General features: G+C 41.6%; 2 protein-coding genes across 5 annotated transcripts in view; one reads left to right on the top strand and one right to left on the bottom strand.

Moving 5' to 3' along the window:
* Positions 204-3,880, bottom strand: LOC110393472 (putative uncharacterized protein FLJ46214). The gene is made up of 3 exons (XM_021386364.1): positions 3,255-3,880; positions 2,813-2,956; positions 204-2,119 (listed from the first exon to the last, which is right to left on the bottom strand). Exons 1-3 carry the CDS (start codon positions 3,878-3,880, stop codon positions 2,032-2,034), a joined length of 858 nt encoding a protein of 285 aa, XP_021242039.1. The 3' UTR covers positions 204-2,031.
* Positions 2,477-23,285, top strand: part of GLI3 (GLI family zinc finger 3) — a 203,862-nt gene continuing 183,053 nt past the window's right edge. For 2 of the 4 annotated variants that reach the window (XM_021386347.1, XM_021386344.1), the window contains exons 1-2: positions 3,715-3,847; positions 16,242-16,404. In XM_021386347.1, the coding sequence (XP_021242022.1) occupies positions 16,281-16,404 (124 nt within the window). In that variant the 5' untranslated portion in view covers positions 3,715-3,847; positions 16,242-16,280. Of the gene's footprint in view, positions 2,805-2,954; positions 3,247-3,714; positions 3,848-16,241; positions 16,405-23,285 lie in introns of those variants that run through there. The other 2 variants (XM_021386345.1, XM_021386346.1) reach the window with 2 other exon arrangements.

The raw sequence follows: 23,285 nt of genomic DNA, 5'->3' as shown, positions 1-23,285 counted from the left end.
TTTCCTTTCCTTTCCTTTCCTTTCCTTTCCTTTCCTTTCCTTTCCTTTCCTTTCCTTTCCTTTCCTTTCCTTTCCTTTCCATTCCATTCCATTCCATTCCATTCCATTTCCTTTTTTCTTTTCTTTCCATAAGCAGGGCCCAAAGCATTGTTAACTGCTCTTTAGGTTTTATAATCTCTTGACTGTCTTAATTGTTATGGCAGTTGAAGCTTTTTTGAATTTATTTAAACCAGAAACGTGTGCCTTGAACTAAGCTAGTGTGAATCAGATTTTTTTTCAAAAGGATGAAATATACTTCTATGGCATAAGAAGATGACAAAGATCCCAAGAAACCATAGTTCTTTTTTTCAAAAGTCAGAGTAATACTAATCTGAAGGGCCATCCTCAACTTAAAATCATGCCTGTTTGAACATTTGTTGTACCTACTGTCAAAATTAACATCTTAAGATTATTAATTCTGAATGATAAATGGTTAGATAAACAGATTTTTCCCCATTAATTTGTTTCTGTTATAAGGTAGCACTTTTAATGTAGGTTAATTTCCCCTGTTACTTTTGAAGGCTTTTGTTATACAAACTGAAAAAAAATAGTGTGAGAAAAAAAAAGTCTGCAATAATATGAAGGAATTGGCAAGACATAGAAAAAGAAAAAAGGGATCTATGACTTGAAAGAATCACATAACTCTTAAAGTGATCCAGAGGTTTACCTAAACATGCTGAGCCCTCCCCTCCTGTCCTGTTCATACGGCTGTATGTAGGCCAAAACAACCACAGTGCCATGTAACTATTACCGTACTTTCACAAGGCAGCTCACAAACGTTTGATTCTCAGGAATCAAAAAGGAAGTCACATAGGATGAAAAAGGTGGGATAATATAAGCTCTTAATATTTTTGTTCAGAAATGGTTGTGGCACATGCCTCCTCCTGTGTAGCCCCGTGCCTGTCAGCAGCATTGGTTGGGCAACTGTGTGCTGCTCATTTGGGGCAGGGACAGGTTTGCCCATTGGAATGCTGTGAAATTGCTGGCTCCCAGACTGTGGTCCTCTTTGCTGCAAGCCAGCACCTGCCTGGATCTCCCTGGTGTGCCTGGGAGCCTGGCAGGTCTGACAATGTGTACCTGGCCATGAAAGCATCTAAGCTGCGTGTCTGTCCCAAAAGTCAGGAGTACATACAGCACTGAGAAACAGATGCATGAATGTACCCAGCATGGCTGGTGCAATTGGGGCATCTGTAAATTACAAGCACTTCTCCAAAGCTACCCTTCTGCACTCAGAGATTTCCAGGTGAAAAAAAATACAAGCCACTGAGGAAATTCAGAGATCTGGTGGCGCTGATAAGATTGCCTTCTCTCAGTTTCTAAAAAAGCTGTGAACAGAGGTGTCCCAACCCTCACCTACAGCTTTGTTTTGCAATAGGATGCAGAAAGTTTTCAATGGCAAGGGAAGCTTTATCAAATGCGTGGTGTCAAGGGCTGGTTGTTCATTTTCAGATAGCAAGCAGGCCTGTCTTCAAGTACCATTGATTTTTGTGGGACCTGTCAGCTGCTTGGGGTAGCCTGAGCTTTTGGTACCTTGTTGAATCATCGACATCAGTAACAAATCTTTACTTGGCTCTGTTGTAAGCCAGGTTATGAAAAAGGCATATATGAAGTATTTGACACTGATGGCAACAACTTAAAAACATACACTTTTCCTGAGAGCCAGCCCTGCCTTTATACTTGATGGAAACTGGCTGCAATAATGCTCATTTATGTTTTTTTTAGACTTCTCTAATGTCAGGGGAGCAATCTGCAGAGCTGGGAGAAGGCAAGGTGTCTTGTCAAGATGTAGTGTTTCCCGAAGAACGGGAAATATAGAAAGCAGTAAGTTCTGTGCTCTTTGGGCTCCCTGTTGCTGCTGTTTGTGGACCATACTGTGCATGAGAGGCAGGGATGGAGCAGAGCGGGACAACGAGGAGCTGAGGAGGGTGGCGCGGAGAGGCCGGTAGGCAGGCTTTCACCTCTGCCATGCGCTAATGTTTTGTCCCGAAAGCGCTATTTTGTGGAGTCTGGTAGCTTAGGTGAAACTTTCCTGGAAGTCCGTCGCTCAGGGCAGCTCGAAGTGCCAGGGCAAAAGTGAATCCTGCACACGGAGAAACCCCAGTCAGGGGATGCATTTCCTCCAGAAAGCTCTGGTTTTGGGGCACGGGGAGGAGGCCGTCCGGCTAGGGATGAAGGATGGCCTGAAGGATGGAACGGGAGAGGAGGAGGAGGAGAAGAAGAGAGGGTAGGGGAGCGATCGGCGCGGAGGGGCCGGCCGGGGGGGCCCGGCGCTGCCTGCCGGCTGTGGGCGGGCTGTCGCCGCCTTCGGGCCGCCGCCGGGGCGGGCCGGGCCGGGCCGAGGGGTGGTGGGGGGAGGAGGAGGAGGAGGAGGAAGGGGGGAGCGGGGGTGTCATGCCGAGAGCGCGCCTCGCAGCCCGGCAGGCCGCGGCCCGACCCGCAGCCCCGGGCGCAGCCCGCAGCTCGCCCCCGCTCCCCGCCGTCAGCGCCCCGCGATCCGCGCCCCGGCCGAAGCGAGCCCGGCCCGAGGGACGGGGGAAGAGGAGGGCAGACCCCGCCGGCTGCGAGGGGAGGGAGAGGGAAAGTTTGGCGGAGGGAGTGGGGATTAGGAGTTATCCCCAAAGAGCCTTTCCCTACTCCGAGCCAGAGGGCAGCGCTCGGGAGAGGGGGCGGCGGCGGCGGCGGCGGCGGGCGCCCTGCAACATCCGCACAACTTGGAGAGCGGCGGGAGCGGAGAGGGGCGGCGGGACGAACAACTTTTCCGACACGTGAGTACCTCGGCGCGGTGTTTTTATTTCCTTCTCGGCTCGGGCCGTGCGGAGCTAGCGCGGGGACGGGACAGGACGGGGCGGGAGGTCGTCCCGACGCGGGGCGGCGGGGGCTGCTTCTCCCTCTTTTTCTTTTCTCCTCTCGCCCCGCTCTTTTTGTCGAACCAAATCAGAAATGTCAGTCAGTGCGAGTGAGTCAGAAGGGATCAGATTACAAGATCGCCGCGGCCGATGTCGGATCCGCGCGCACACGCGGCACACACGCAGAGGCACGGGCTGCGCCCCGCGGGCAGGGACTCCGCCGTGCCGTGCCGCCCCGGCCCCGCTCCGCCGCCCGGCCCGGCCCGGCCCGTAGCGTGCCCGTCGGCGGCCGGCCCCGCTAGCCCGCCGTGAGGGAGCCGCGGCCCTCTCCCATGGGCAGCGCGGGGCTTGGCGGCGGCAGGTACGTACCCGGCGGGGCGAGAAGTTCTTTGTTCGCGGGGCTCTGCTCCGCCCGTGCCCTGGGCGCTCCGTCCCGCTCCCGGAGCCCAGCCTCGCGGGAGCCTGGGGGCTGACCCCAACATGGCTGTCACGGGGCGCCCCAAGTTGGACGGCGCGCAGCGGGGCCGGCCCGCGCCTCGCCGCCCGCCTACCCCCGGCCCCTCAGCGGCTGGCGGGCGTTCCCGGCCCGAGGAGGCCGGCCGCAAACTTTGCGGGGGAGCGGCGCGAAAGGCACTGTCAGGCGGGAGGGGCGGGCGGCCGTTGTTCGCCGCGGGGCAGGGAAAGTTGCGTACCGGCCGGGCGGCGGCGTAAGCCTTTGTGTGGGGGCGTGGGGCCGCGCTGCCGTTCTCCGTTCTGTCAGGCCGGGCCGGGCGGGGAGCCGAATTCAGGGGAGCTGCAGAGCGCGGCCCCTCAGCACATGGCACAACTTCGGAGAGTCCGAGGAAAGTGGCGGCTGTGAGGAGCGTCAGCTCGGGCCGTAGGCACAATAACTGTTCCTCCCAGCGAGCTCGCCCGCCCGCCAGTGCCCACTCCCAAACCCTCACACCACGTGAAGAGAAAAGGTAAAAGGAAATCCCCCCCCACCCCCACCCCATCTTTTTTTTTCTTTTTAACTCCTTTTTGATGCGGACCTTCGGGCACAGTGTCCGTGGCCTTCTGCCAGTTTGCATGCAGATATACTTATGTAAAACATTTTCTCTCAGCTCCTTGCCAGCTGTTTTGCGTTTTCCAGCTGCCACTTCAGCTTGGAGTGATGGACTGTGCGGATGGCAGCATCCGTAGCCGCAGGTAGGCGAGCTGCCCCGCACAGGGTCATGCTGAGAGTTGTGGCCCAGAGCCGTGCTCAGTGCTCTGCAGCTCCACGCGCACTGCCCGCGCACTGCTATCCCCACCTGGCTCTCAGAGCTCAATAAACGTGGTTTGTAAGCCTCAGCCTGCCGACTTAGTGTCTTTTGTGCGTGCTACAGTACAACTCAGAAGGGGGATTTCTCAAAGTCCTTGAGATAATGTGACTAATTAAATTAACATGTTTCTAAAAGGCCACTTCTGCCTCGCTTTCTGAGTAGGGTGTGAGTACCTGTTTTGAAAGCATTTTTGGTCAGCAGAACAATGAGAAATCACCAAATTGTGCTGCGCTGCCAGGTCATTTTGGATTTGGTCTGCAGAGAGATTATGGATTGAAATCTGCCAGAACTGGCCTTAAGTAGTTTGAATATTTGTGCATTTGCTTTGTAATTTGGGAAGGTGCCTCACTGATTGATTCCTATAATTATTTCATTTAGGCTCTTTATTAAAAATTAATAATGATCTGACACTTTCTTAATTACATATGTCATGATTATTTTGAAGGAAGACGAATGCTGTGTTTCAAAAGTAAAGTAACCTTAACATGTAGAAATTGCCGTGACCACAGCGCAGTATTTCAGGGGAAATATGTATTCAAAGTAGTAGTGAATGAGCGTAGCAATGTAAACTGTAAGCAGCCTCCTGAGAGCTTGTTTATATAATGAAGCTTTGGGTTTAACGAGCTCCTATGTAAATACTTTCAGTTTGGTGTATAGCCCAATTTTAAAAATGTAAATAATAGTAACTATGAGAGAAGGCTACATTAAGGGGGAGGATTATTTCTTTTAAAAGCAGGATTATGTGATTCTGAATGAGTAAGAAGAATGAGTAAGAAGTATGCTCCCTTAGCACATATTCTTTATTAAGAAGTGGAAGTAAAATTATGGCTTAGGGTGCTTAAATGACTGCACAGTTGCGTTCGGATAACTGCACATGCTTTTCAGTATGACATGCTGTTTTCTGAAGCAATTCTGCAGAAGCGCTACAAAACAAAGACATCACCTGCATTTTCCTGCTTAAGTGGAGTAATGCTTTTGACTTAATGCGTGCAGTGGCCAAGACAGCATTTACTGCTGTAAGCAGCCTTCAGTTGTGAAAGATACATTGTGTTTTCAGATGCAAAACTTTGTAACTGAGAAATTGAAGTATTGATTTGTATAAATCTTCTCTATTTTGGAACTGTTCCTCCAGAAACCAAATTATTAAAGTTTTCAGATGTCATTATAATTTGCACATCTTGCAGATTACTTATTCTTTTTCTTTATCTTTCTTTCTTTCTTTCTGTCTTTCTTTCTTTCTGTCTTTCTTTCTTTCTGTCTTTCTTTCTTTCTGTCTTTCTNTCTTTCTTTCTTTCTGTCTTTCTTTCTTTCTGTCTTTCTTTCTTTCTGTCTTTCTTTCTTTCTGTCTTTCTTTCTTTTTAAACGAGATAGTGGTGTGCGTTTGATGCTGACCCTTAAAAGTTTAAGTAGTTTCAGTTACACTTCCTGCCTCGTTTTTGGAAAGGCTATTTCATTACCTGCACTCTGTAGCGTGTTTGAATTCCATCCCATGTATTCAAGCAAGGAATGGCACATTTTTTTTTGTTGCAGAGTGTTAGTGAAAAGTTCGTCATCCTTGCCAGATAAATAAGGAATCTGATGCTTATTAGAGCAGGATTTATTTGGAGTTATGGAAGGAAACAGTTTAATGATCAGTGTTGCATGCACTCAACTATACGGAGACAGTAATGTACAAAGAAGAAGCAGACTTGAAGGAAGACTGAATCAATGAGTCATGAAATCCTCAGGAAAACCTTAGTAATGGAATGTTAATGCTTTTAGACTATAGTAGATTATCTTAAAAGTCAGACTTTTCTTCTTTATGCAATTGTTGTAAATCCCTAGCTAAAGAATACTTTGAAGAAGGCTTTAGTTTTTCTGGCACTCATTTTCTGTAGTCATTCTGATTGTTTAGGAAGATTCAAGAAATTTTCTGCCAACTTGCAGTTAGGCAATTAAAATGCTAAAATGGCTACAGAGGAAGCTTTTTATTCAACAAAAGGTTCAGCTGTAATAATGATTTCAAGTCGTCTTTAAAGCATAGGTTTTATATTCATCCTCCCTTTAGATTTTGTCATTTTTATAAGGCAATTGATTTGTTATACTTTATAATATCAAAATGAGACAGAATAAACAAAAATAGGGCATGGGTGCTGCTGCAAACTTTTCAAGTTTTCTCAGTGTATTTTTCGTCTGTACTTTTATTTGATAGGTCTGTGAAATAGAGCTGTAGACTGGCAAAGACTTTAAATGAAATTTCACACTTTGATGATTTTTTTTAACTTTGATATATTGACAGCAAAAGGAGCTGCAAAGCTTTTATATAACTTGAGCAGTAACGCCAAGCAGCAGTCAAACGTCTCTATGCATTTGTGTTTAACTGCAGAAGAAAAACATGTCCATGGGCAGTAGAGGGTTCTTATCAACTCCCTAATCCCAGATCCCAGCAAACCTTGAGGGCATGCCTCAGATCTTGCTGAAATCATTGTAGACTCTCACAGTTTGCAGATTAAATATGCTATGTGTTCCTGGCTCCAACAACAGTTTTATGAGCTCACTAAGCTTCCTGTTTTAAGATCCTTTTCAGAAGTTTTTAGGAGCTGCTAAGGGCGATGCTGTCTAGGGCAAGTGGTACTTGTTAATTTAGAGACACTTCAGATATTTCACTCTGTCTGTAAAAATAGCCAGAATTACTATTTTCAGATTGGGAGGTGAGTTGCATTGAAAAAAGAGACCCTTTAAAATGTGATTCTGTTGTTTTAATGTGTTTGTCAGTACACAAGGTTACAAAGTTTATGTGAGGTTTGATTTGTTTTATGGGGGCTTGACTTTGACTAGGCTCTTTAAAAATAGACTTTTCCAGTTGTAATTCTAAGCACAATATAGCTTTTAGTGCATAATTTCTGAGCCTCTTTTAACCAATTGTATTTGTAGCAGCTCATTAAACATACCTTTGAAGTTCTCATTCTCCTTTAAGTGTCAAAGAAGGGAAAATGTGTTCTGCCAGTGGTGAATTTCAAGGAATCAGGTAGTGAACCCTGGAATTTGTTGGCCCTTAAGAACGGGTGGTATTGCACCTCAACTTCCAGGTCTTGCCTTGTTTTCTAGTTGTTAAAGAGTTAACTCTTACATTTTATTCTCTGTAATCATGTTTATGTATTTGGTGTAATAGTTTTAATTAAAAAGGAAAGTACTTATTGTCCAACAATATGTGTCATGTTTTTCCCAAGAGAACTTGAGCCAATTTTATGCTTAAAGGTTATTCAGTGAATGAAATTTTGAAAGCCCATTTGTCAAGGTGCTGCACGGTTTCTGTTAGTTTTCAACCCCCAAATTCATTGTCTGCATGGCCCAGTCATTAGTCATCAGTATATTAGTGCTGCCTTCAGGCAATGCTGCCCAGCACTTCTTCACACCATTATAACTCTAAAAGTGTGCTCTGCCGACTTGTAGAATTACCGCTCTGATTTCCGCTTGGCTGGGTTTGAGGTAAGTCCCCTCCCTACCTTCCAGCTCACTCTAATCCCTGCTTTCTTTTCTGCAGAGATTTAGGGGAGAACTTTCTTAAAGATTGCACTGGCATCATACTGTGGTTTTGTTATTGTGTACACTGTACATATAAATTAATTGAACCTGCATTACCTTGGAAGGATATTAAATTAACTGCTGATCTGAAGAGTTGGTTTGTCTCTTTTTAAGAACAAAACAAGAAACCAAACAGTACATAGATCTTTAAAAACATCTGCAATATCATTTAGATTACAGCGAAGGACAAAGTAATTGGGAAAGAACACGTTTGTCTCCAAGTAGTTGCTGAGTATCTGAACTGATAAGATCAGAATCCACTGATACCCAAAGATCTAATGGAATAATTTGTTAGCTGAATTGGCCACTGTTATGTCAGTTATTTTTCTGCACTGATTACCTAGACGAATAATCCCTTTTAAAAATGATGCTCAGACCGCTGCTGTCTATTTTTGGTGTCTGATATTTGGATTAGGGCTAGAGGACCCAGCTACCTTGTTGGTGGTATAGAGCTGAACCTCCCCCCAGCAATGTTTGCTGCTTGGTGTGAAATTCTCTTTATATATGAATCTGTTAACGTCAAGAAAATCAACTGCATGTAAAACGTGCTTCATTCAACTGCTGAGAGAGTGAAGCCTTCATTAAATAAGATATATGAATACCTGAAATCGAATAGTCAGAAACAGATCAAGTTAGCGTCACTGCAGTACAGTGTCTGCTGTTCTGAACTGTGTGCAATTAAAATGAAATTGTAGCACTACCAATTCTTAACTAACAGGTCGTGTGTTTTGGTGTCGTTTTGTTTGGCTTTTCAATTCACTATGAGTGCTTTTCCTTGGACAGTAAGACAGCTGTATAATTCTGTGATTACCCATTTCATTACCATTTGAACATGGATGGTGGATTGCAAAGGAATTCACATTGCGGCAGGTCTGAGTTGTCCTGTTGTATTTTGTCAAGTTTCCAAAACTTGAAGGAATCATGATGCAGTTTTATTCCTACTATGAGACAGGTGTAAAACCTAAAATAAACTATAAAGACTGAAGATAAAGTTTTAGAAAGTACTTTTCATGCTTGAAGTTCTTCTTGGCTATGGCAAGCTTTCCTCTCTCTTGTTAAAACATCTGTCTTGGGTTAGAATGTGAAATTCTGGATTGAGGCATCCTGTAAGTTGAAAGTAATCTGAGTAGATAAATACTATTCCAGGAATGGGAACGGTGATCAAAACATGGTACTTTCAAGAGCATTCTGCTTGAATCTTTAATTTCGTTTTTAAAATGTGAATTTAAAAATACTGGATACTTTTCTTCTTTCATTTGCATATCATAAGTTGGAAGCAGAAGACACATCTTTGCAATAGTTGTATATTAAATATATTCTTCCTTGAGCTTAGTTCCTGTATAGACTGACATTGATGTATAGGTCTAGTTTCTAGTAAAGAAACTTTCATCCATTGGGATTGATGAGATAAAGCAAAAAGTGTGAAGAAAATGATCATGCCATTGGAATTCACATTTAGCTTTAGTGCTCTAAATTAGAATATTTCTGCATTTTTCTGTGGCAGTTGTAGGGACTTCTTATTTGATGAACCAAATAAATCATAATGCAAAGCACACCCGCTACAGATGTTTGTAATTTGCTTTACCAAGCTGTTTGTTGAAATATCAGCAAGAAAGAAAAGAAGAAAGCATTGTATATCCTTACCATAAATGTTTCTAATGCTAATAATAGTATCAACAGAGGAAGTCATAGGGTTTGTTATCAACACAGCAAGATTTGCTGAATGTCTTTCTCTGTGCATATTCCTATGCTTTCAAATCTTGAGCACATGAATGCTCTAAATCGGGTGTCATAAAACAAGTGTTTTACAGAAGGAAGTCACTATGCTGTTGTTTGTTTTGGAGTTAGTGCTACTGAATTCCTGAAGAAAGGTATGGGCAAAGACTGTGTGAAGACCTAGTAGGGAAGTTTAATCTAGTTTAGATTATTGCTACAAGCAGTCCATATTTTTCTCCATGTTAATTGTTTTGCAGCTAATTGTACTTTGACATAATCGTTAGGGTTTTTCCTGTTGCAGAGTTTAAAGCACAAGGATGTGTAGAACTGCAAAACAAGCTTACTCTTAATTGGCTACCAATATTAGTTTAATTGGGCAGGAGTTCTACTTTGCAAAGAGTATGTGTTACTGTTTTTAACCCTTATCTCCTCCCTTCCTCCCAGTATATTTACAGATTTGGAGACTTGAAAAATGTGTAACATTTTTTGTATTTTTTTAAGAAACAACATTTGTTCTTTCTATTTTCTGTGATTAAATAGCTTGTAAGGGAGTCAAAATTAAAATTATGAGTAAAAACAAACCGAACACCGTGTAATTAAAATAACAAATACTTAGGTGCAGTGTTAATAGCGTGACTTGTTTTAGTTTGTGTTTTTCATTTTAATGTTCAGTTACTAAATCTAAAGAGTCTTGGACAAGGAATGGAATATAAATTTTGACCTTAGAGGATGTATTGTTTCTGAAGTGCAAGGCCACTAAAATGTACTGTAAGTTCTGGCTCTGCAGCCCTCAGCTTTGTGCTGCCTGTCCCTAGGCAGCAGCTTCTGTGAGAGATGGAGAGCGGAGCTGTTAAGCAGTTGGACCCAAATCCTTCAGTCTTTTTATCCATTACATTCTACTTACTGAATAAGAAACTACGAATCACTTCTTTCCTTGTGGAAAGCTTGTTTATTCAGATACAGCGTTTAATCTGTTGAAGTGATAGTAAAAACATTTAATTGGACTTCTGCTTAACAGGATAAATATCATAACAGAAGCGAGTGAGTCTTCTTGCAGGAGGATATGGGTTATGTGTTTTAAGAACAACTGAGGTTCTGCCTCTGTAGAAATTTTTACTCTCATCTTTACTGATACTGCTGTATGTATATGCTTTAAATATTTTCGTAACTTTCAGCAGTTTGGTTTATCTACATCAGAAAGATGTAAGCAAATGTAGTTCGTCTGGAGCCAAGCAATTATTACACTTAATCAGTAGTTCAATGCACTCCATAGAATAATTTCTCACTTAGGATCTCAATCATGAGGATGATAATAGCACTGCTTTGCCTAGCTGATTGCCTTTGTGTTTGTGATCCTGCATTATTGTTGCCACGAGCTATTTAACCTATCAGGAACAGATCAGATCATCATTAACCAGGCTTTAGGTCTAGTTGTTTTTCAGTCTTTATGAGGGAAAGAAATCAAAGGAAAGTAACCTACAGGAAGAGACAGTAGATAGAAATGAATTTGGAAAGATTGCATTAATACATGTGGTGCCCTATAACTTGGGGTATTTTTTAATTTCAAGCAACAAATCTGTCTGATACAATCATTTTGTTTTGTCTTTTTTCTAATTTTACTTTGCATTTCAAACAGATTTAGGCGAAGTTCACAAATAGCACATTTATAAATCAGGCATGTAAGTTAAACAGAGATAAATATTGTGAAGTATAAGATATTTCTTTTTCCCCAGCTTATTGGGGACTTGATGTGATTTTATACATAGTTGATATAAGTCTATTTTTTACCTCATTTATATCAAACTTATTGTGACCAGTTGGCTCACCAGGGAAGAATCTGAATGAAATTTGCCCTGGAGCAGTTAATGGGGTTTGCAGAGTTCTGATTTAGCTTACAGAGAACTGAGAAAAGGTGAAACTATTTCAAAAATTTGTAGCATTTAGATTAGTTCCTATAGCTGTAATAAAAATAGTTAAGTGTACCAAGAGGTTAATATTGCAACTGGAAGATATTTCTTAAAATATCTGAGCTCTCACGTATGTTTCTAGCAAGTACTGTCAGGGGTAACTTTGTCAGGACAGCTTTGCCAGCAGGTTTGATGAAAAGCAATGCTGAGATCTAGGTGGGTTTAGAAGCTAAGTGTACCTGAATCAAACCTGAATAAATCACTGTGAAATAGCTCCCATATAATAGCATAAAATTGTCTCATGTAAATTTTGCATTTGGATGTATCTGAACACAACAAATTTTTTTTTTGTATCCTTAAATAATCCCAAGGAACAGTGTAACTCATTTTGATAAAATTGATAAAGGGTCCTTTATGGTTGAGAGAGGCTGTAATTTCCTGATTGTTCTTCGTGCCTCCCCTTGTGTTTTTCACTTTCATACGGTTGTGCTCTTCAAGATGTGTTGTATCCCCAAAGACTACTTCCAGTAGTGTGGATCAAAGTGGTACCTGTGAACCACCCTAAATACCCAGAGTCATTTCTGAAAAATTAAACAAGCTGTGTTTGCTTGCACGCTGATTGGGGCACTCTGGTTGTTGATAGCAATCAGTCTGAACTTCCCTACTGCTGATGTAATGATGATGAATGCTGTGACACTGCTATTTCAGACAGCTCTTCTCAGCGGATGCAAACCACTTGTTAATGAACTGAATACAACTGCAGTGGCATCGAACAAAGCAGTGAAAGGCTTTTGTTTTTTTTTAATGCATTAAAAGGTACCTCCTCAAAAATGTGCCTCACAAAGGCAGAAGGTTTAAGTTTGCAAGAAACATAAACCAGCTTAACATGCAAACTGAGAGTCTCAGATGCTGATTCCTTCCAGTTTATATGGAAGCAGGTAGCCTTGTTGATGGTCAGTGAGACTACGTGCATAAATGTGTGCATGGTCTGGTCCTTAAAACTAAGTTATTCACTTCAAAAAAGCAGTGATCTAAGAAGTGTTACAGAGAGGAGCAGAGCAGAGCAGAGGATTTCTTGGAAAATGAAAATGTAATATTCAGAAAGGGTCATGTTTCCTGCTCTTCTGCAGAGAGGGCTACTCCACTCATTTCAGTTAGTTGACACTGTGAGTAAATGAACAGCGACTTTTTTTTCCCCTCCCCACTATATTAATATGATTGTTTTACTGCAGTGAGGCACAGTTTTATGACCACCATACATAGGACCGGAAATGATATCATCTCAAACTGCTTGAAAGAATTTTTTGTTCAAAATACATTGCCAACATATTGCCATTGATACTCCATTTAAAATAAACAGTTTTCCTTGTGTAACTAAGCTTCTTCCTATTTTTTCTCCAATTAAACATGCATTTGTGAAAGTTTGCATACATGGTTCAAAAAGAAGAGACACACCTTCCCTTATTTTGGGAAGGATTAGGTTTAAAATGGGGGTCTGGAATTAAATTGTGCAGGGGGGTCAGGCTTTAGGGATATTACAGAAGGTTCAGGCATGGTTGAATGGGAAAAAGCCATGAATGTTTGCTTTCAAGAATGAATGTTTATCCCTTTATTTACCTATGAAATTTCAGACTTTCGCCCATGCACTGTTATAGTATTTTACTGCTGTTCATATGCACGTGAAGATGTTGGAGAGCTGGCAGAAACTAGCTCTCTGCTTTTTAGAAATAAGAGCTCATCCCTGCAGAATAGAAGTAAATTGTTTCAGGCCTAGGTGCAGGAACTGGGAAATCACTGACCCACATGCTGGCGAGAGCCATGTACAGTGTAAAATAAACCACATCGTATTTATCGCATTTTAATGTGCAGATGAAGTCAGGCTGGCTGATTTTCAGAATGCTTTTTGATAGGGATTAGCAGCCAGTGGAAATAAATTTTCACATCATCCCAGACTTTCTTGCTGGTTTTTTTTTTTTTTGGTAATTCTCATCTTTCAGTACAATTTCTGTAAGAAAATAAAAATCACAGCCAAAATTACAGAGAATGATTCTAAAAGAATTGTGCATCTGGTTTGTGTTTTCAACACAGTTACAAGTTTGTGTTCATGAAAAAAAGTTTTTTGGGGCACCATATTGATTTCCAGTTGTCTGTATCAGATGTGCTTGGTGAATCACACCAAGGCACACATCTCAGATGATTGGTCCTGCAGTCTCTCCTGCCTTTTTTTACTTCTCCATCCATGCCTGTTGCCATAGAGTTGGCACTGCACTGGAATATAGCTGAAGCTGCTGTAATTCTTGCAGACACCTTGGAACCTGAGAGCAGAGGAAGGAAGGCACAAGGGAAATGTATGCAGTAATCAGCCAGGTATGCAGAGAGTAGGACCAAAGAAGAAAGTTTACTTGTGCAGTGTTCTCTCTTCAATGCTGACATTAATAAGAACAGTCTCCTGTATGTAAACTAAGCAGACATGAACCAGAACAGGTACCAAGAGCAGATATTTACATTAGCACATTGCCAATTCTGCAATTTTCTGACCAAAAATCCACTTCAGCTGCTATTTTAGACCCGTGTTCTGTACCACTGTCCACAGCAGGCAGCATAAAAGAGGAAAGTGATAGAGAGTGATAGGAGATGTGGAATGCTGTAGGCACCTGCCAGCATTTTCATGATCTTCCGTAGTGCTTCATGCCACTTCTGGTCTGGTGAAATGGGGTGAATTATGTGGTGCCTTCCTTTCTAGTTAGGTTGGGAGTACAAGATTTCGTTTTGTGACTCTGAGCCAAAAGACAGAGGCTTGCGAACTCAGGGCAGAAGAATATGAGGGCCACATTCATCAGCTTTCTACTCCAAGCTCTCACACAGCTGAACTCTTTGATGTAAATGGAAGCGCTGGCTCAACAGATGCCTTGACCCTTTAAAAGACAAAACAGAAGAAAAATAACCACAACTGAAAATGTGTAACTTTTAAAACTCCTTCAGAGGGAGCCTAGAAAACTATTCTTAGAGAATACCAGATAACTCGGCTGAAGGAAGTGAGAGGACTGAGCACGCTGAAGGACCAACTTGTGCTGTGGCTGGAGAACAGATGTTGGCAGATTTTGATGCTTGTATGACCAATGCTGTAGAGATAAAATTGTCATGTTCCAGGCTGGGTGAGGGGGAAAGCTTGGCAGTTGGACCAGCTTCCCCTCATCTGTGCCATTGCAAGGGACCAAACAGCCTGATGTGGATGAGAATTGACCTAGGCTGTGCATTATCTTGCACAAGGTGTGCAAGGGAAAGGAGGGGAAGCATATGTGAAATTTAAAAATGTCCTATTTATAAAGCTTGTATGAGATTTCTTCTCAATATTGAAGCATTGCTGGGTATAAGTGAGGACTGTTGTTAGATCTCTCCTGATCATGAGGAGGTCACCTTCCATCTTTTCTCGGATTGCTATAATATAGCATTTTAGCAGGTAGAAGTACTCTTGAATGTGTTCTGTCACAGCAGGCAAAGCTTTGTTACTCCTGTTTTTAGCCAGAGAGAAATGCAGAGGAAAAATGCTTTGTCGAAGGCTAGATCAGTAGGTCAGTGGCAGTGGGGCTCTGCTATCTAGTCTGGTTCCCTGGCCATGCTGCCTAGCTAAATAATGATTCATTTAGTGATTGGGCTCCTCTTTGATCCCTACTGTATAACAATGAGGCTTTGGAGTGTTTTATTGTGCTATTAAAAAGAGCTCCTACTAGGGAGGTGGAAAAGGGGAAGGTTTACTAGACAGCTGTGTTTGTGGTGAATTGGCTTTGTAGCCTTTTTTTTTTTTTTTTCCGACTGTCAGAATTGAGGAAGCAGGTTGCTAATGTAATTACGCTTCATTACAGTTTAGTTTGTGGCTTGTTTTGAAGCCTTTGTTATTTGAATTCTTTTAAATCTTGTTCTAAAGCAGCACAACTCACCTCCATTTCAGACTCATGTAGCTAATGACTGCAGTGCTGTTCATTTATTTATTTCTAATTTTTGTTGTTGGATAGGATCACGTTCAAAATACTAGAGCATGAGGACATAAGCTCTAGGAATGGTATGTGCTTGCTACCAGTTATTTATGTACAGCTTACTTGGGCAGGTGAGTGTGCATCGAGTGAAGCTGCTGACCAGTGCCTGAAAAGGTGAGGTGGTCCTAGGGGTACAAAATGAACATATTGCTGGAGATGACACTGAGAAGAGTCCAGAAAGGCAGAAAAATCAGACAGACACATCTACAGAGCTCCCATTTTCAGAGTTTGCATGCAAAAGAAAGCAATCTCATTAAATGCCACTAGCAGTAATATTTGCTTTTCTCTGTGGTTTTCAGGGTGTTGCTCCAGTGCACTTTTGTTTGAGTTAGATTTCTGAACAACCGAAATGAGAGGTGTTTACACAAGTAGGACAAGTGTAGAGATAGACAGGATAACTGCAGTGTGTTTGGATAGTGTGCAAGTTGAAATTTAAATATTTGGCTTCTATAGTCAACATGAATGTCTGCCTGATTTCTTTTGCATTGTTCCAAAGTGCTGCGGACATAAGAGACAAATACTGGCTTTCCCACCCCCCATGTCCATTAAAATGCTAGAAGTTTGAAAAAAAAGGGCCAGCCCATCAAGTAGTATAGTGGTTTGTGATGCTGATTCTCATTAAAGAAGAATGTTCTTGTTTTTAGTGTTAGCTTTTCCTTAAATTCCTCAGGAATTCATGCATGCAGACCTGACTTGATGGACATCCGGAAATGTCCTCTGGGCTGCTAATACAGTTGTGCTGCAGGCTTTTCTTCAGCTGAGAGATATGACAGGTTTTGAACGAAGCTTTTCAGTGTTATTTCAAGTGTATGACTTCCTTGTTTCATTCAGGTATTAGTTCAAGGAGAGCTGAAGTAATGAGAAGTCACCATGGAGGCGCAGTCCCATAGCTCTACTACGACAGAGAAGAAAAAAGTGGAGAATTCCATTGTGAAATGCTCCAATCGAACAGATGTCAGTGAGAAAGCTGTTGCCTCCAGCACAACTTCCAATGGTGAGTAACAGCAGGAATTTACTAGCAGCCAAACCTACAGTAATTTTATGTTCACTGCATTCCTTGTGAATTGAGTGAGCGTTTGCACCTGGATCAGTGTTTGTTCTAAGGAAAGGCTAAAGAAAACAAACAAGGGGCGTGGTGGTGGTGGTGGTGGTGGAAAAGTGATAGGACACAGTAAGGCCTGTTTTGGCATCGGGTGTCGTCTTTTGCTTCCAAATGTTCTAATTTGAGATGTAAATGTGCTAAGTTATTTATTATAGGAAGTTCCTGTTTTTGGTGGTTTAGAAATTGTCTTGATTAGCCTGGCAGGGCTTGTGAGTGCTTTGCATTTTGCCATTGAAATCTATTTCATTAGTTAGATTATTAGTTATTACAAAAGAGACAGAAGTAGTCCTGTCAAAATTTATGGCAAAGGGTTTTTGTCTTCTCCTTTCACAAATAAATTTTCTCCTCACAAAGTGCTTCCCCCACCTTCCCAAAGTTCTTTAATGGCCAGCAACAAAACATTATGCTATGAGTGTATCCCCCCATGAATTTGTTTCAAAGTTGTGAACGTACAGCTTGTTGGTTTGTAAAAAGAGTAGTTCTCTTAATTCTTCACAGAGATTACCTCACTTGAAAATTTTATGCATTTTCTGCTCCTTCAGAGAATGTGTGAGCCCAACCCCACCCCTTTCATTTTTTAGTTTAAGAGGGCTGAGTGTATTGATCCATACTAGTGAAAAACTCCCTTTGCACCTTTGCAGGCTAAAAAAAATACACCGCTTGAAGAAGTGTCATCAGAGTTTGGGCCTGTGGGTTTTGAATAGCTGCAGATTAACTATTGTGGTGGTTTTTTTTTTTGCCAAATCAATCCAATAATTGCTAAAAGTGGAAAATGGCTTTCTGCATATTTTGGAGAGTTCTAGTGGATCCCTGGCAAAATGTTTTCTGTCTACCTGTTCTGCTTCTGTCATTCTCACTCAAATATCTGGTCTTGTGGTCCAGATTAGTTTTTCACTTTGATAACGTGAAGAAAGGTTTGTGCTCTCAGAGAAACATCTGTGTCCAAGTGGAGTAAAGCACAAAATCCATGAATCCTACAGCCATTCCAGAGGGAAATCTCTGTGGGTCAGTAAAAAATAGATGGCACAAGTCCCAGCATCCTTCTGTGTGACTGGACTTCAGATTCAAAGCAAACTCAGCACCTGCTGACCTAATAGTTTGGGTTGATCCCCACAAGGACATAGAAACTGTTGAACAGCTATGGAAAAAGTTGTATCAGTTTTCTAAGGCATATGAAATTAGAGCCTCAGCTGGTGTAAGTCATTGTAGATCTGTTACTGTCAATAGAATTACAGAGGTTCACATTAGCTGAAGAGCTCCCCATTGTGTTGTTTTTTTTTTTTTTTTAATAATAGGATTTTCCACATTGGCCCAACTTCTCAAACAGATGCACACTTAAACACATATGCATGTTCTTTGATGTCAGGGGTTTGTACTCAACTCAATATTGGCATACATCTCTTGACTGTTTGGGCTGGCTTTAACAGTATCATCAAACATTTAGATTAGAGAGCTAAGAGTAAAGCCTTCAAGATGTTTTTACCTGATTTTGACACTGGTTTACTGAAATCCTTTGGTCAGATCATTTTCTCTGTCGATTCTACATTTCAGCTTAATGGGAGCATTAGTTCTTAACTACCTGCTGCATATTGATGGTGTATTTTACTGCATGTCAGGGTCATCAAAATCCCAGGAGTTGAAAAGATTCTAGGTCTAATGAATAATGTTTTTTTGTCACTGTCATTTTCTCCTGTTAATGGGCTGAGATGCTCATGTGGTACACATCCTGGGGCCTGAGCCTGCATTTGTTTAAGGTAGTGTCAGTTACCTCTGTTTTTGGTGGGTGAGGGCTGGTCTTGCAAGAGTCTTTTTATATTTGAGGAAGTCACCAGAATCTCCAAATCCAAGGGTTTCTAATCTACTTTCATACAAGTAAACAGTTTCCTAGAGGTGCAGAGTTGGCTTTAAAGGAATAAAAAATTCTGTTCTTTCTTGGATATGAAAAATTTTCGATTGGTTTAAAGGCTCCATGGAGCACATACCAAAACTAAATCTACTACCAACACTTTAGGAATTTAAGGATGAATTGTACTGTTGCAGTATTTTGTAGTTTACTTCTTGTAGATGTGATTGTCATAATAGTGAATTCTGGTTATAAGGGACCAATTTGCATGAAAGCTTGAGCTTGCATCATGTTTACATCTTCTATTCTTAATGTTGGAATGAGTATTACTACAGGAACACAATCAAACAAAAGACACCGCTCCTACAAAACATGCAGTGCCTCTTTTTTGCGGAGGGCTGTGGATTTATTAAATGGCTGTGATTTGCATTTGAATGCTCTGTTTAACAAGGTAAGATACCTTTAAAAGTACCAAAAAGGCTGAATGATCTTTGCTGTCTTTGTCAAACTACTGTGCTTGCGAAGCAACATCTGCCTATCATACAAATATCACCTCATAAACATGTCTGATATTCATGCTCCTCCTTTTGGACAACATATTAATTAGCAAAGTTTGCAGGGTAACGTACTTGAGAGATAACTGTTGGAGAGACAGCTCTGCTGTTTCCCAGAGTACTCAGGAGTTGGATCATAGGTAAGTTGTTGGTTACGGGTTTCATGAAAAGCTTGTAATCATGAAAAGATGTACTATTAATTGCAAAGAAAATACCATTATTTCAGCAGTGTCCAAAAGTGGGTAACACACCCTGTAGCAGAAACCATTTTAAAATCAATACCAGGCAAGGAAATTTTCCAAATCTTACCATGTGCAAACTGGTTATTGAAGAGCATGCTGTAACCCTATGTGCAGGGGAAATAAGGTGGGGAAGGTGGAGAGAAAAGGCAGCGCTTGTTAACCCCAACTCTGCAACAAAGGTACGAGGCCCAGGCCTGTGGATGCCCCTTGCAAAGCACTGGATGCCCTATAGGCTCAAACAATAATCAAGCATAGGCCATAGTTTACGTTAGCCACTTCTGAGTTACTGTGATTACTTAATCCAAAAAAGAGTTCTGCTGTACTCACCTAACTACACTCTTGCTATATCACTAAGATGCTTGCACTGTGTTAGATAAGGGTCTGCCAGCATTTCAGTTATCAGTGCTTAATTTCAGAGATTTATAACTAAGCCATTAAAATGTGCTCCAGGCCCAAACACGTGGGGAAGGTCTTAGTGCTGGAGCAAATTAAAACTTCTTTTAAAACACATGTGATCAAAAAAGCTAAAAAGAACTGATCATAACTTGTAATAACAAAAATCTTTGGTGCACTTTGATGCCTGGTGGTACTTTGTAATTTGGAACCTCTCTTACTTTGTTTTGAATTTGTCTTTGCAGGCTTTTGATCTTTTCTCCTTTGTGTTTCATTTTGTGCATCTTAACCAAACTGCACAGGGTTTGCTCGGAAACATTTCAAATTGTTCCTTTTACTGCTTCTTTGCTTGACTGCTATTTATACTGCTAGAGAAAAAGTGCTGAAGAAAACTGCTAATGAAGATGGTCTTTCACAAAAGGCTGTATGAAAAAAAGTTTTTGCTAGGATATAAAATATGTTTACTTTGTGTGTGGTGATTTGGTATGTTCGGATTGATCTGCTTTGGCGATGCAACAGTAACGAATAAATACTTATTTTATCTCATGGCATTGTCACTGGTATTACATTGGAATAATGAGACCAGCATCTCATACCACCATGCTGCTGCAGTGCAGTGCTGTCTGGCCTTCTCATTTCCTACCATGTTTCATCATTAAAGGGATAGTCTTGTGGTATTGGAAGGACTCTGTTCCCTGTAATGTCTGTGTGTGGTTTAGGTCATCATCCTGAAAGCTGTTGCATGCACAGAAAGGCTTCAGTATAGTTGTGCATGAAATGGCTTTCTAAGGAGAAGTATATGTGAATATGTTAATTAAAATTAGTTCTGTGAACCCCCTGGGGAGCCTTCAGCTACTGTTGCAGGCTGTAAAGCCTGTCTTGCTAGGCCTGTGTTGGGTATTATGGTGCCTTCTTTGAGATTAAGTAACCCTAATATTAAAAAGCAGTCTTAAGGTGAATACATTCAGCACTGCAGGCATCTACATGGTGAGTTGCCTTGCTGAAGTGTGCTGGATGCCAACAGTGCACATTGGCAGGGGTGTGTTTGGTCTCGGCTGCTTGTGAGCTGGTCGGTCGAGTATTGTACCTGCTTCTCTGCCATCTCAGCTGGCCCTGGAAGCTGTTGCTGCCATCAGCAACATCCTCAGGTGACAGCATTGTGGTCAAGTCTTCAGCTTCACTCAGCAAGTCCTTGGACAGATGCCTCATTTTTGGGTGCAGGAATACCAGGCCAGAGTGCACCTCTGGCCCTCGTTTGGGTATTTGGCCTGCTTAAAGTTAGGTAGGGGCGTTAATGCTCTGCTGTCTCCATACTACACTCCACTTTGTACATGTGTACATTTTTTGGTGTTGACCAAAAAAACCCCACGCATATTCAACACAGCCCTTAGCTATATGCAATTTATTTTTTTTCACTAAATCTGTACTATAGATATAATTATTTATTTATTTTATTTTCTGAAAAGTACAGGGAATTACTGTGTAGGGTGAATAAATGCTTTTAGAGCACAAACCTGCACTATGTAGAAGTGCTTGGAGAATTTAGGAGATTATAATACTGTGTTCAGCCTTGATTTACGTACTGTTTAGCTTGTGAGTTTTGTCAGTGACTAAGATGTTTTCCTCCTTTGCACATTTTGTCTCTAAACTGATTTTTTTAATGTTGCATTAAAACAATGCAGTTATTGTGTAGAGACTTGTTCAGTGTCTGACAGGCAAGCACTTATTTTCAGTTTGATGTGTTTTGTCTAGTTTTTGACCCATGAGCTCGTTCCAGTGTAATCTGATATTTCTTATTAACCTGTTACTCTGCCTTAGAAAAAAAGCTAATTATAAACGTATGTAGGTTGTGGACTTGACTACCTTTAGCAGAATCAGATAGTTATTGGGAACATGCTTTAAAGTGATAGAAAGCAGAAATTATTATCTTAATGATGATGTAACTTAAAACGAAGCTTGATAGGTGAATAAATGAGAGGAAGTTCATTCGTCCACTTGGATTCTTTCAGAAGAAGAGTCGGCTTCATCTAGGTCTCTTTTTTTTCTGTTTTTCCTTAATAGTTCTTTAAGGATTGAATGAGGAAAGTATGTGGAAGCCTGCAACTCCAAAGGAATCATATTTCCTGTTTCAACTTTCAATTGGTTGCCCGTCCTGCTGCTTGCTTTCAAGCTCACCTTTAAGTAGGTGTTAATCATAATGCCCATTCTTGGCCCCATGGTTGGACTGGTGTGCTCAGGGTTCTGTTGGGAGGTCAGGGTTCAAAAGAGATTGCTGAGTATCAAGAAACATTGCCTGCACTACTTTAGTGGCCTGCAAACTGAGCCCCAGAGTGATTATATGAGACCTGATCCCACAGAGTGGTCAGGAGATCCTGCTTCCTCTGCAGGCATCAGAAGGTATGGAGGGGCCCTACTCATGTCTCGTTTTCAGGTGAGGGAGGAAACAACAGCCTTTAGTACTTTCGTATCAGATCTTGGAAGGAAAGTGACAATCTTCAGTGTATAGGCAGCAAGGCAAATATTGCAGACAATTCTCATCTGTAATGGTGATGCAGAGTAGCATGAAAAGTAAGAGTAAAGTGGACATTTACAGTAGTGCTGGAAAATCAGGACGAAGAGCTAAACTAAAAAGTTTTTGTGTACCTTTCTGTTCTGTTCCAATAGCTGTGGCCAGGTCCTAAGGGAATAATGGCAAAAATGTCCTGGGGAGAGTAAGCTGTCCTGAGGCTTTTTTAAGTATTGGAAGCTGAAGTAGTGGAGGTTATAATTAAGTGTGGACCACTTGTCTTGGTATATGGTAATCTGATGTGAGCAACTGATTAAATACGTATTAATTCAGAGTAATGCACCTGTGGTCCTTTATGCTTACTAATAAAATTTCAGGCATCAAGTTAGGATTTGTTGTCAACTGCAATAACTCATTCTGCCTGATGCTATTTTCCAGTGTTATTCCTCAGTGAGCCAGCCCTACCCATACCCTTCTGTAAAGCAAATGATCTGCAAGTGCAGTATGGTATTGCTTCATTAATTCTGCAGAGATTTCCCTCTTTTTTTTTTCCCCTTCTTTCCCCTCCTTTTAGTGGTTAATAGCATAAGGGATATTAAATGTCAGTCCTGCTGTATCCCTTTGCAAGTTCCAGAAAGAGATGATTGAGTGGCTTATCCTTGCAATCACTGTAATCAGTAAGTAATGACTTAACATCCTGCTGGATAACACGAGGTGGAATGGGCAGAAAACGTTAGTTAGCAGCACAGTCTTGCTGCCTGAATGAGGTGAGGGTTAAATTTAGGGAATTATGTGCTAGGAAAGGTTGGTGGGTTTTTTTGTTTCTTTGTTTGTTTTCCTGAAGAGCGGAAAAAAAACCACCAATGAAAGCCCACCCATACACCTAACCAACCATATTAGAGATGTACCTGGGTTCTGAATTAGAGTAAAAAGAGATAACAATAAAAAGGTTCAAAATGAATCTGTACTGTATGTCGTCATGCTCTGAAGCTTGTGTTTTGCAGGAGCCTGGTATCATCCAGCAGACCTCAAAAAATTCAGGCATTACAGTCCCCAGCACTGAGGAGAGCAACCCAGAGGTTTGGTTCTCAGGAGGAAAAAGGCTGCTGGAAGCAGAGTCTGCAGTGGTAGTTTTAGCCTTCCAGAAAAGGACTCTTTTCTGAGGGGTCTGAGAAGACACCAAACTTGGGAATTTGTGAGTGAAGGATCAATGTGGAGTAGATCTTTATCATAAA

The sequence above is a fragment of the Numida meleagris genome, chromosome 2 (genome assembly GCF_002078875.1).
Source record: "Numida meleagris isolate 19003 breed g44 Domestic line chromosome 2, NumMel1.0, whole genome shotgun sequence".
NCBI lineage: Eukaryota > Metazoa > Chordata > Aves > Galliformes > Numididae > Numida > Numida meleagris.
The sequence above is the reverse complement of the archived record's forward strand: the minus strand, read 5'-3'. Positions and strand labels throughout refer to the sequence as shown.